The sequence below is a fragment of the Sinohyriopsis cumingii genome, chromosome 8 (genome assembly GCF_028554795.1).
Source record: "Sinohyriopsis cumingii isolate HCF-2022 chromosome 8, ASM2855479v2, whole genome shotgun sequence".
In the NCBI taxonomy this organism is placed as follows: Eukaryota; Metazoa; Mollusca; class Bivalvia; order Unionida; family Unionidae; genus Sinohyriopsis; species Sinohyriopsis cumingii.
In genome coordinates this window covers 30,805,716-30,819,577 of record NC_142968.1, presented here as the reverse complement: position 1 = coordinate 30,819,577, position 13,862 = coordinate 30,805,716, and the positions used below count along the sequence as shown (strand labels likewise).

Here is a 13,862-nt window from a genome sequence, read left to right as displayed (position 1 = left end):
AGGTAAAGTGGTTAGGTTTATATGCACAACATTAAAAAGAATGATGCCAATATAGATTCCAAGGAGAAAAATTCATTATATAGTATCATTTCAGGCCTATCAACGCAAAGGATAGAACGAATTGGTTCAGGAGCTTCTATAATCATCATGGTGTCTTGCTTATAACGAAAGAAGGAGAATTCTTGGTAGAGAAAGGCCCACAATTTGGACTTACTACAGATGTCAGTATTACAAAAGTCCGTGATTTGACCGACGGGTAAGATTATGTTTCAGTTGTACTCACAAAAGGTTTCTCATCACAGGGTTCATTGTAGTAAAACTACATGCAGGAAAGTTCAACATATTAAGCAGCGCAGGGTTTGATTGATGCCGCTGATTTCAAGGTCTATCCAGTATGCTACAGATAATGATTATTAACGTTTGTCAACACCTTCGCAACTCTGTTTTTAATCACACTTTGTTTTAACCTCGAAGACAAGCTTATATCATCAATCTGTGGAAAGAGTTTTATTGTTAGTGAAATCTAGGCATATTGCAGAGCTCGCGCGTTAATTTGGCTGAGCCTCTTACCACTCCCAAAAGATGGTATTTCTAACACGATTGTAATCAAACTTAGCACGCGCGCTGACGTCATTAAGATGTTGTATGAATTTTGTTATGAACGATACGTTTCCACATCTTTGAGATAATCTTGCATCTAATTGGATGAGCTTTATACCACTCTGGGGGCTGTAAGTAATAATATGAGTGAATTGGGGAACAAAGAAGCTACAGGGTACAATGTGAAATTAACATGCGCGAGGCTATAGAGGGACGGACAAAAATAATATGTGGGGGTGGGGTGATTGGAGGACAAAGTGTAATTAACATAGAGAGGCACGTAGTTGAACAGTGGAAAATTGACATGCGTGGGTCTATTGAGGGACAAAGTGTTTATTGAGGGAAACAAACAGATATACAACAAAAGGGTTTACAGGCTCCAAGGAGAAAGGTAATCATAAATGGTTATACATTTGAGTTGAAAACAGAACCAAACAAAACAGACATCTACCAAGCAGACAAACAAAAGTTTTGGCAATATATAAACAGTGTATCTTTTCGGCGAGAGAGCTGAGTGGCCCCGAAAATGACCCTTTGGGGTTTTTATTAACCAAAGTGAATTAACATGCTTGACATCACACCGGTCGTTTTCTTATCCTCAAACTTTATCTCACAGGCGGACTGTATAGCAAGATTCTCTTCAGTCCGCCTTGCCTCTCCACATAAATTCTTCTCTTCCAAAAAGTTTTGTCCGTAATGTAGGTGATGTCCCATGATGGTCCCACATACATTAAATACTTCGGGGTGAACAATATTCTCCATATGAGAGAGGATGTCTCCACGCTTGCTAACATGGTGTACGTCATTGCGTTTACACTTGCTAACATGGTATGCATTCACTGTGATTGCGAACAGGTGAAACCATCATACAAGGTAGCAGCATTTATAGCCTAACGCCGGATAGAAACGATTAAATTGTTTCACCAATCCAACGTGGCGTTACAAAAATCAGTCAGAGCGCAGAGTCTCTCTTTCAATCAAAAGAGAGCGGCGTGTAACGTGATATGCAGTATATAGGTGCGCCATCGTTCATATGCAGTGAATCAATACGACATAGCTTGAGTATTCAACAACATTAAGAAAATGAATGAAGAAAACGAGAAGAAAAATGAGAACGTGTGAAGGACCAGGGCAGAAGAATGACGGTGAAAGCCAAACCTTGTGTGTGCTACAAGACATTTTGAGAGAGTTATAGTATCTGAGGCAAGTGTGTCAGACTTCTTGATCTGGATCCATGAGAAAGAGGCCTTCACGTGCCAAGCACTCCAGCTCAGTTATCAGTACATCTACACTCACTACCACTGAGATGTCCTCAGTAGCAATTACGACTACCAAAGTATCGACAGTAGCAGGAGATCAAGTAAGACATAGTCATGGAAGGGTTTAAGACAGTTAAAATACTTCATGTCAAGCCCATGAGTTTGCAAAAGAATAAAAACCCAACAGTCCTTTGCAAGGTCACCTACACCTCTCGAAAAGAGATACTACTCAAAGAGTGACATTAAAAATTAAACGTAAATCCCATTTTGCCATGATGGACTGGTGTACGAGCGTGAGTGCGTATGTGCTGATCCATAGAATAAAAAATCAAGACAATGAGATTCGTATGTTTTCTTTTAGTTATTTTCTTTTTTCTGATCACAACGAACATTTCAAAACATACCATTAATGTCCATTTTCTTCTTTCACTCTCTGTCCCTCCTTTCTAATTTCGTCACTTGCGTGGGTTCGTACTCGTCCTCGCTTTCTCTGGATTCATACATTTCTTCACGGGGATAGGTTCATGTATTTCTGAAGACCTTACCTCCTCTTCCCCTTGCTTCTTTTGTTTCTTCTCTTTTTTTTCTCAGTGCACTCTCAAGGCCAATGTTCTTTCTTCTGATAAAGGCGTCAGGTCTCTAGACCTCTTTCTCTCTTTTCTCTTGTCGTTTCTTTGCTTTGATATGTTTGGGGATTCTGGAGCATAATGTCCCTTCTCCGGACAGAAATGGCAAGTATCTTGATCTTCTTCTCGTGAGGATTAGTCCGTCATTTCCTCTGAATTATCACTTCTTATGACTTTGCAAATCTCAGAATAGAAGGTCGATCTGTGTTGACTCTTCCATCTTCTTGATCGTTTGAGAGCCGAATGAATTTTTCTAAAGTAAGGCACAAACATATAATAGTGCTCCTCTGTCAGGACAACTAAGTCAAATGAACTTTTGCAATCAGGATGAAACAATCATTGCGTCATTTCAGAGAGAGGGAGAAGAAAGTGAGAGGCAACGACTCGACACGAGATAAAATGTTGGCTTATATCTATGCCAGCGATTGTGAAAGCATAAGTCAGTCTGAGTCAAAACAGTTCACGTCTCCCGAAGACTAAGACAGCCTTCCAAGGAAAGTCCTTCGGGATCTCGTTTTTAATTACGACCACGTTCTGGAGATGGAAATCGCACCTCCAGAAAATTTAGAACCTCCGCTTAAACCAACGAGGTGGAATTTAAAGAGTTAACGTCTGATGTACCGCCCCAGAAGTAGAAGGTTTTATCACCTATTTGTGGAATTCCTTATGGGCGAAACTGAAACCAAAATGTCAAGCGAAAGAAAACGATCGTTTGAGATTCTCCATTCATTAAGACATTTTGAACTCGCCTGTCTGGATCAAGTTCAGCACCTCGGCAAAATTAACACGCTCCAAAGTTATCGAAAAAATTCAGCACGTTCAGCAATATAATGACGAGTTTTCATCACCGATGGAAAAACTACAGTTTTCATTACCCAAGTTTCCCCTCCGAAAGGGAGAGGACCATGCAAAGTGTTATTAGTGATGAACTTTGTAAGTCCAAACACATCATCATCCAAATTGAAAACGTTCAAGACCACATATGTTGAGTCCGGACCATTGTCATGGGTAGAAAGTATGCCGACAAGAACGAAACTGTGGAATGGAAAATTGTCTGGGAGATAATTCGATAATCGGACTTAGCCAAACAAACAAAAGAGACAAAACTCTTGATTCGGCAGGCAGGCATATCGGAAGCCACCGCGTACGGCATTCTTGAAATGAACAAACCTTAAGACGTCTTGGCTTCACGCTACGTTTTGAAAGTGTACCCTGAAATGGGTCGTGGGCATCCGGTGTTTTGAGTCCCCATTTTCATAGACGGACAATACATTCACTTGTATCATCACGAAGAACATTTTTATGATATTACCAGTATCACCGGAATTTGTGGGTACTGTTATTATTGTGAGAAATGTCAACAAGGACTTTGCAGTCGAGGTGGGGAAACATTAATTGCGGAAAGAGATGTCGGGGTTATTTAGCACCTAAACCCTGTATTTCCGAAGAGAAAAAAAAACGAATTTATTGCTCTTCTTGCAAACGAACCTAGTTGTTCATACTAGTTTCAATCTTACCCTACCCGTTACAAACATCGCATGACACATGGTTAATAGCAGAAAAGTACTTATCAATAATTGAGATTGTGCGACATCTGTGGACATTTCATTGGCACTATCATTCCAAAGCCCGTGTTTGTCAAGAAAAGAAGATCTGTTTTTGTGACCAAATCGTATACTTTAGACATATATGTTACATCCAAAAATAAAACTCTAAACAGAAGGCAGACATGAAGGACTATCAGAAGAAAAAGACACAAATGGCTTTCATTTAATTTTGGTTCAAACGTATGCAAGAGATATACATGCACAACCCTAATATTTGTTTCGTTCATTGAGCTTGAGAGAAATACATCCAATAACCTTTTTCATTGTCCCCACGGTACCAACTGTCCAGGAAGACGCGAAAACATCTTTCGAGAGTCCAACACTCTTCCCAATTTCGTCCAGTGGATCTCAGACCCTATCGATTACACTTGGAGCGAAGAGGATGGCTCACAATTTCTCGAGACACGATGCATAATTTCTTCCTGAATACTATTCAGAACAAGACACGAACTGCACCAAAGCCACCTTAACATGAGCCAAAATCATCAACATGAAATTGGGACAAATACAGTTTAAAGATTCCATGACCTATTTGACCATGCATTTGAGTGCCTGAAACGATTGGAATGCCAGAAATGGCCAAATGGTATTTTCCACACTTTTTCAATATTGAAGCTAATCAACACACTGTTCGGCCGCATTTGCATGACGCTCACTATTACGGCCCCAACAATGTGCAAAACGAACAACAAAAAGCCTTCTTCATTTGGTAACACTCTCATGCTTCCTACCCCGTTGACTTTCTGGAAGAAATTTTACAGTATTGACTATGCGATGTCGAAAAAAAAATATTGACAATTGTGTATAGGGAAAGTGGAGATCGATCATTTAAAGGACGCTTATACCATCGCCAAAGCGCGCCCCTTAGCGTATTGCAGGAAATTCATGCCAGAGCCATAATACGCTCTCATCCTTCCCAGTTCATCAGCTGTCGATAATCTGTTAATGCTCTGCGTTGGTTACTGTACTTGTGCGTAAAGGAAGACAAATTGATTCAACAACGCAGACGAGGAGGAGGAGAGAGGAAAACTGGAAATCCTTTGGTGTCTGAATGCGATTTGGAAGACCAAGAAGATCGTCTGCAAATTTCATGGATGCTTATTACACGGATGTCCTACATGTTACCCTCATAAAAACATAAAACGTCTTAGAGAAAACCAGTGAACTATTGTACGAGAAAACTTACCAACGACTCCTACCGTTAGAACAGCAAATATACCAAGTGGTATCTATGTGGGAGCTTTAGTTTAGGGCGCATTGTCGAAAGTTACGACGTGGTGTTCGTGGAACCTCTGAACCCCCGCGACAGTTTATTTAGAGGACAAAATAATCTTGCACACTTGCCGTACAACGTGGACAAATTTATAGGAGAAGACATTAAATACATTGTGTTCGTGTATCTTTTGGTAAATATTGTCGATTTCTAACAGGGCATCCTCGAATGTTGACAGAATACATTCTCGTGGAACACATTCTTCAATACGAAGGCTTGAGCAAATGCAATCTCCTACCTTCCATTCATTTGTACCATCCCGTTTTAGCACACCATTGTCAAGGAAAGCTGATGTTTCCTTTATACCGTACCTGTGCCGAAACTTGTAACCATGACCAATATAATCAACACACCGAGGAACAACACGCTTTAACAGTAACAGTGGGTAGTGGTTCTATAGACGGTGTCATCATCCGTTCCCTCTTGAAATGGAATCCTAATGCCCATAAAGCCACCCAGAAAAAAGTTTTCTCTCCAAAAACATACACAGAAGAAGAGGAGCGTTTGTGCACATCCCAAGAAAAAGAAAAGACACAAGAAGAAGAGAAATCCCAAGAAACATCAACGAAGAAAAGAGGCACTGCTGTTGTGGCTCACACGTACCCCTATAACCACACCCATTGGTGCAAGTTCCATCTCCCTCCTCTTCGACTTCGTCGTTTCCCATGATGCCAGTCAAACCCAATTTAACACGTTTCTTTCCAAATTTGATGAAAACACCTCAACTTCGAATGTTGTCCGTCATGAATATGATACCACATGTTGACAGTCAGTGGAAACGCATTTCAGCATGCAAAAAACGTGTGGAATGCGGCTTTACTTAAGTCCTTTTACTCCTGCAAATAAAGATGTCCCCCTCCAGAAGTGCACACCACCATTCTCCTGTCCAAAAGGAAAACGACTTCCTCCTTGTTTAACCAAACATTGGGCATTGTTGTCAAACCTGACGAAATCCCATCCCCTGATGAGAAAATTACTCATTCAAACAGACCGTAAGCAAAATCATCGATACCGTGTTTGAATGTTGTTAGAATATCTTGAAAGGAACGCACTATCTTTTTCTAAGCTACAAACCGAACGCTAAAAAATCGGAACGTTCTTTGCCAAATGATCAAAACCCCATCACTCAAAAGAAAACGATGCTAGTCCAACTCGCATGATTTCTACCAATAACCATTAATTAAAGGAGTGGCTGCACCTTTATTTGGAGGAATTATTAAATAACGTTTAGGTAGCGCCAAGAGATATGGAGGACGAAGAAAACAAAAGGCCACCTTTTCTGGAAATACTTCATACGTGTACCTTGGAATATCGTGTGTGTGGCTCTCGACCTGGGCGGTGAAGGCACTAGGTGCATTGAAGAAAACCAATTAATATTTTAAGAGCAAACATATCTCTAGAAAAGGACACTCATCATTTTGCCAAAATTGTGTGCTTGTATATGTTTTTGCATATGTCTTTCCCAACAAAACAACCATCTTTCTTTATAAAAGTTGATTGTTTGAATGTGTGAGTTTAATGGTATGTCTATAAACTTTCACTAAACTTGTGTGTGTGTACGTGTGTGCGTGATTTGTAGATTTTGTTGTATGTATGTGTTTTGTTTGCGTTTGTCTTTGCCAATAAAAAGATTCTTTCCACTTTTAACAAATGTATTTTTCGGTAGGCTTGGTGCATGTATTTAACCAGAAATAATTGTTCTCCTTATCGAAGATGTGTGTTTTTATGTAGTATAGAGTATTTGTATGCAAAAAGTATTGGTAGTTTCCTTTACGTCCGCTCAAAACCTCTTTGCAATGTTTTATTTTTCTATGTGATATGGATTTTAAGTGATGGATGTTTTCTTTCGCGTCTTTGTTTTGAACCTATAAAGTGGTGTGTTCGTCAGTCGTTATGTGGTTCTGATTTACATACACACACACAGATATATATATATATATATATATATATATATATATATATATATATATATATATATATATATATATATATATATATATATATATATATATATATATATATATATATATATATATAAACACTCGATCAATTATGTCTTCCACTTTGTGAACAGAAACAAGCCTTTTTTGGCGCAAGCGACTCTAATCAAATTTAAGTAAGACAGTCTTACCATAGTCGTCGAATAGTATTATTATCAGCACATACACTCAGAGATGGAGACGTTATCCCGTACCAAGCCCTGAATGCGATAAGAGGACAGTAGTAAACAGTTTTATTATCAGCAAATACAGTCAGAGTTAGAGACCTTAATGCGGTACCAATCCCTGAATGCGATGAGAGGGCGTAACCTCCAAGTCGCTAAAGGGTGGAGCCTACCTGCCCAAGCAAAACGCACAACCCTTTTGCTGATTTGAGACGATAATGCAAATAGTAATAATTCGAGAAATGGGTCTCAAATAAGATCGATTGATGCACCACTGAATGAGCATATTACAAGTTTGCGTTCGCTCCATATGTCAGCAATATAATTAACCCGATTTCTAGATCCCTTATACGAATAATATCAACGTCAACACATTTAACAACGGAGGCTTGTCTTAACTCAAATGTACCAATTTAACAACTTCAGCAACTAAAGGGAGCTCAGCACAAACGATAGCGGTGACCTCACATAGGGATATGGAGGTAACGAAGAGTAAACAGCAGAGAAAGGCGATTGAGGCAATTAAGGACACCCAGAACAAGGAAAAATCTACAATGATTGCCACAGCACCAGAAAAAGTAATACCATCCACAGCAATAGTGGCAACACCAATAGTAACTGCAGCATTGCTGACTGTAGTAAATATTGAAGAGTTAAATACATGTACAACCATGATCAATAATGACCCAATACCAGGAGCTACAACAAGATCAACAATATTAACATCAGAAACAACACCAAGCAGCAGAGGGGGCGAATCCGACATTTTGTCCAATCGTTATTTTGCTTAATTATTACTTCTGCACTCAGCGGATCCGGTGTAGTCAGCGCTGGTAAAAAAAAAACGACGACGTCGTTGGGGGATCGTCCAATCGTCATTTGGTTTAATTAACACCTTCTGCGCGCCGATCCCCAGCGTCGTCAGCGTCCGGTAAGCACATCGACGACCGCGTCGATGTCATCGCCCCCTCTGCTGCTAAGGAGTTATTTACAATGAAAATTATTTACAACTAACCGAATATTTGGTCAAGTCCGATACGATATCGTGTCCGAGGATCATGTAAATTTATCGTTACAAATCCATGTGGGGTCGACTGAGCATGACTAAAAAAGTTTCGAAAACCATTAAAGTCCATGTCACCGCCGCACCATGTCTGCCAAATATTTCGTAGCGTGTGTGTATCAACGCCGTTGAATACAGCAAGAATATTACAGTTGTCTCTGATTACTTTTGGAATCTGAGTATACCGTTGAGTGACATATATCACGTCAGTGTTTTTATGCCTGCCTCTGGAAAATATCCTAGCTGGGTTTTTTTGATTGTCTAACATAACATCATCGTACACGACTAGATTGTTAACGTCGCCATCAATATCATCAATACCCGGTGCATCATTGATATCTGTAATAAACTCAATAACATTTTTTTTAGCGATCGCTGATGCATTCTCGTTGAAATCTTTCAACACCTCGTAGCATCGATGAAGGAACTGTCCTAGTTCCTATAAATAATTATTATGACATTTCCTTCACTACTCTGTCATGGGTCATTGTTGTTGTTGTTGTTGTTTTACAAAATAAAAAATTTTTTTATTAAATAATGCCACATCGGCGGATTTTAACCGACGAGGATACCAATGAAATAATAAGACTCCGTGGGAAAACACCAATATCGGAAATAGCAGATCGATACAAAATCAGTTACCAGCGCATCTATAAAATCTGGAAAAATGAACCCGACAACGATATCAGAATGATAGACCTCAGCATCGACGATGAAATAAACCAGATTGTTGATACACCCAGTGATGCGAATTCATCCATGGACGCCATCGTGGATAAACAGACCATTCAGGACTTGCAATGGCGGCTGAATAATTTGATCAACGAGAATAAATCATTGCAACAACGGTTAAAACACGTGTCAAGCACGGCCGATTATAATCGTATACAACGGCGCTATGATTATTTACAACAGCGTTATGACGACTTACAACAGCGACACGATGATATGCAACGGCGTCACGATGATACTCAACGGCGTAACGATGATGCGCAACGACGTAACGATGACATGCGACGCACCATTAATGGGCTTCAGCATGAACTTGGGAGTGTTCGGAAGGAATTGAATGAAGCACAACACGATAATGCGCTACTGATTCAGCGAATCACCGAAATGACCGCAGTTCCCCCCAGCGAGCCGGAAATAATCAGAAAAAAGAATAAATCTCGTGAGGACAAACCTCGTGAGGATAAATTCACGATCAACGAGATCCCCGGTGTGGTATCTCGCAGCGATATTAGGTTTGTGAACCGCATGGACAAGGTGCTTCAAGATAGCGACTAGACTTTTCGTTCGGTAATTACCCATACTGTGTCAAATCGTTTGACGTCATGGTTTGGAAACATTTTTTCATATTCTCGTTGGTAATATTTGTCGCGGAGACATAACCGAGCTTTCGCTGAACGGCTTTCGAATACCATACAATTGTATTTATCCCCGCTGGGGAATTTCTGAACTGCATGATATTTTCCGTTCTTATATTTTACATTGATCGGCGTTCTCGGACAGGATTTTTTATATTCGCTGATGACGCTGTCGAATTTCACCGGGTGATATTCCAACAACGACATTATAATTAAAGCCGTTATTTAATTAAATATTAAAATGATATCAGGTGGACGATCCTGGATGAACAGTTGTGCCGAAAACTTTTCCAGACAAGCTAGTCATTTCGTTGACGATGTTGCCTCGGGGCGAATTAAACTAGCACCACCGAAATTACCATTATTTCGGTACGACAAAACCAGAATAATTTCTCCGACGAAACAACTTTACAAGGACACTAGAGTCAATACTATCTGTTTAAATATCAACGAGAAAAAGATCATCGAATTTGATTCCACCGCGGAGACGTGTAAATGGTTCAACCTCAGCCCGGACACAATTCAACAACCCTTTTTTCAGGCACGAGATGGAATATTATGGATCGTGCTGCGCGGTGATATCGACGCGGAAAAGCGGGCTTGGTTTGATGACATTGATACTCTATTCGATAACGCGATTAATAGTCTTCCAGAAAAATATCGGCTGCGGGTCAATTATTTACTCGAGTCCGGAGAAAACAAAACAAAATACGGCCTCAACCCCAAAATACCCACGGTTGCTGTTAATTTAACTAAACGAACAGTCCTGCGATTCAGTTGTATCAACGAAACGAATAATTACTTCCATGTCGGTACGTCACGAAAGCCGTTTTTTAAGTCAGCGGGGGATTACTGGATTGTAATTCGCGGTGATAAAAAACATTGTACCACCAAAGAGATAATTTCCGACGCGATGAAGAATTTAACGCCCGACCAGAAAAACGCGATGAAGGAACTGTCCTAGTTCCTATAATAATTATTATGACACTTCCTTCATCAGCGGAGACAACCCCCCCTCCCCGCTATCGAGAAAACCGACCACCGAGGAGATAGATTCCTCCATTACTCTAACTGGTCTCCGCCGATGACGACATTTTGAGCGTGAAGGAACTGTCCTAGTTCCTATAATAATTATTATGACACTTCCTTCATCATCGGGAAAACCATCCATTAACCGACCACACATGGAATCGTAACGCGCTGGTATGTTCGTCCGTCGCGGTAACATCTCCTCCAGCGAATCCAACATCATCGATGGTCTCGTTGATCCACGCTGGATCACCTACAAAATCAGATTCGGGCCAGTCGGGATAATACAACACGTAGTCGGATCGACCCGAGTTCTTAGTACCATCCGATTGTAATCGCCCGCCGAATCCTTTGTAGATCGATTTGATTTTTTCAATGATATTTTTTAGCGTCAATTTACCCCTTCTGAACTTCATATCCGGAAATATATCGCCGAAATGTTTCAACAGCGCGTTATACTTGTCAAGTCGGTCTGGTTGCGCCAGCATCTCAGATACGCTATTGATTAACCCGGCGCGGCTCACAGGAACGCTCTTCACATCAAGTCGATTCGGAACCACATCGGGGAGACTTAACGCGCCAAGAACATTTCTAACGATGTTAAGTTGTTGCCGGGGACTGATTTTATCGGATCGACATGGCGTCGTTGCCACAGCGTTACCGTTATTATGCTCGTCAACGAGAACGCGCTGATATCGCTGCAGCCGCGAAATGTTTTTATTCAGATGTTCTATCCGGTATTTATCTAGTTTTCTTACATCGGTCTGGAACGTGTAATTGAGATACGTCAACGCCTTTTCATATGGCTCTAGCCGCTGTTCGGGGTCGTATTGGTAGTATTTATCACCGATTTCATCACCAGTGATTTCATCACCAGTGATTTCATCACCGATTTCATCACCGATTTTATCACCAGTGATTTCATCACTGTCACTATTAACCGCGGCAATTCTCTCTCCGACGGAGGATTTTAAAAAATCATCTACGCGTGGATCGCTGTTAAGTACAGCGTCGCTGACTCGTTTCTGCTTTTGTTGTTTTTTTTTCTTCCATATTTCGTATTCATCTGGTAATTCCCATTCAACTGAATAACCGGTTCGTTTCATCATTTCAACGAGTCTGCACGTGAAATAACGTTTTGAATTGTTCTCGTCAATAATCGTGCTAATAAACATGTATCCGTAACCGGTATGTACATCAAAGCGGTTGGGCGTTCTAAACAGTAACTCCGTCGACGATAAATCCCTTTCATGTGATTCGATTGCGGAAATAATATCATCGCGGGTCAGTGGAAGCTCTGTGCGGCTCCGTTTTGTTGCTGAATAATGTATTTCCGAAATATTTCTGAAACGATGGATGGCTTGTTTGGTCGCCTCTACAGACCCTAATTCCTCGGAAAACACTGTCATGTACTTGAATCGCGGGTCCACAATGGATATCCCGGCCTCGACGGTGCAATTGTAGATCACCACGTCGATGTTTTCAAACGCCGCAGTGGTATCAGCGAAATCTCGTTGTTTTTCGGCCGGGTCAGTGTACGCATGATAGTACTTTACTCGGTATCCTAAGTGCTGTAACAATTTGGCGAGCTTCTCCACAGAATAATTTCCGCGTCGATTGTGCGTGAATACAACTGCACGATTTCCTCGTCGTAACATGTCCAACAGTTTACTGTAGTTGTCGTTGTGAGATTGTTCCACAATAAATTTTTTACCATGATCGGGCCGATATTCGTTGGTGATGAATTTCATGTCCGGGCGATTCAAGTATTTCCTGAATAATTCTAAGTCGTCATTGTTAGCGTCCGCGTCAAGTACAATTACCCGTTTCGCGGATGAAATCAGCCATGTCAGTGTTCCCCAAATCTGTTTACCGCGTCTTGATGAGACTATCTGGCGAAGAATTCCGTGCCACTCATCCAGCAATAGAACATCGGGAATTCCCCCGACCCGTACAATTGATTCTACTTGTGAAATGACTTTACGAGGCTTTTTAACGTTGAATATAATGTCTCCATGGATACTCTCGTACGATTCGAGATTGTAGTCGATGGCGGTCTTTCTGGTAAATGTCTTTCTGTACGAGACGCACAACACAGACTGATCATCTCGTATTGATTTCCACGCCGACTCTGACTTGCCGAGTCCACAGTGGGATCCATCCATGTAGTCGTCGTTGAGAATGATTTTGCATCCGCGTCCACCTTCATGAACGGGTGACTCGTGATAAGTATAATCGGGAGTCCTCTTGGGAAACTCTCCACTGTAGTCCTTGCGGCGATAATTGAAACCCCTTACATACCTTTCGTAGAGGGTTTTATCGTCATCACCAGGGATTTCATCACCGGTGATTTTATCACCAGCGGCTTCAGTATCACGCGGTATTATTATTTTTTGCGTGCTTCTGTAACAACCAATCACAAACTGATCAGAGTAAACACGCACAAATGCGTCAATGGCCTTTCCTTCGATGAATCCACCGATCTCATTGTATCCGTGACGTCGCTGACATATGCTGCAAAATGAGCCTGCAACTCGCCCTAGCGATATTATGTTGCCGAGCCGATTTGTAGTCCCGGTGATTTGATCGGGTTGTCCGGACAACAACGTGGAAAATTGTCGAATTTGTTCAGCGGTGATTTCATCACCAGTGATTTCATCACCAGTGATTTCATCACCAGTAATTTCAGGTTTCAGTTGTTCGTAACACGGCTGAATAGAGACCGGACAAGATAGCAGCGTGCCGGTGAATCCAACAGGATAAATTAATCGCTTATCAACGCTGTTTGGTTTCGCCGACCTGGTTCCGGACAATTTGATGCTATACAGTCCAGCTTGCGTATCAACATTCCATGCTGGTCTATCCGCGGCGACT

At 41.1% G+C, this 13,862-nt stretch overlaps 1 protein-coding gene across 1 annotated transcript in view; it reads left to right on the top strand.

Moving 5' to 3' along the window:
- Positions 1-13,862, top strand: part of LOC149793226 (uncharacterized) — a 57,924-nt gene that overhangs the window by 31,281 nt on the left and 12,781 nt on the right. The window contains exon 3 of the mRNA XM_089967194.1: positions 95-256. Within this exon, the coding sequence (XP_089823320.1) occupies positions 95-256 (162 nt within the window). The remainder of the gene's footprint in view (positions 1-94; positions 257-13,862) is intronic.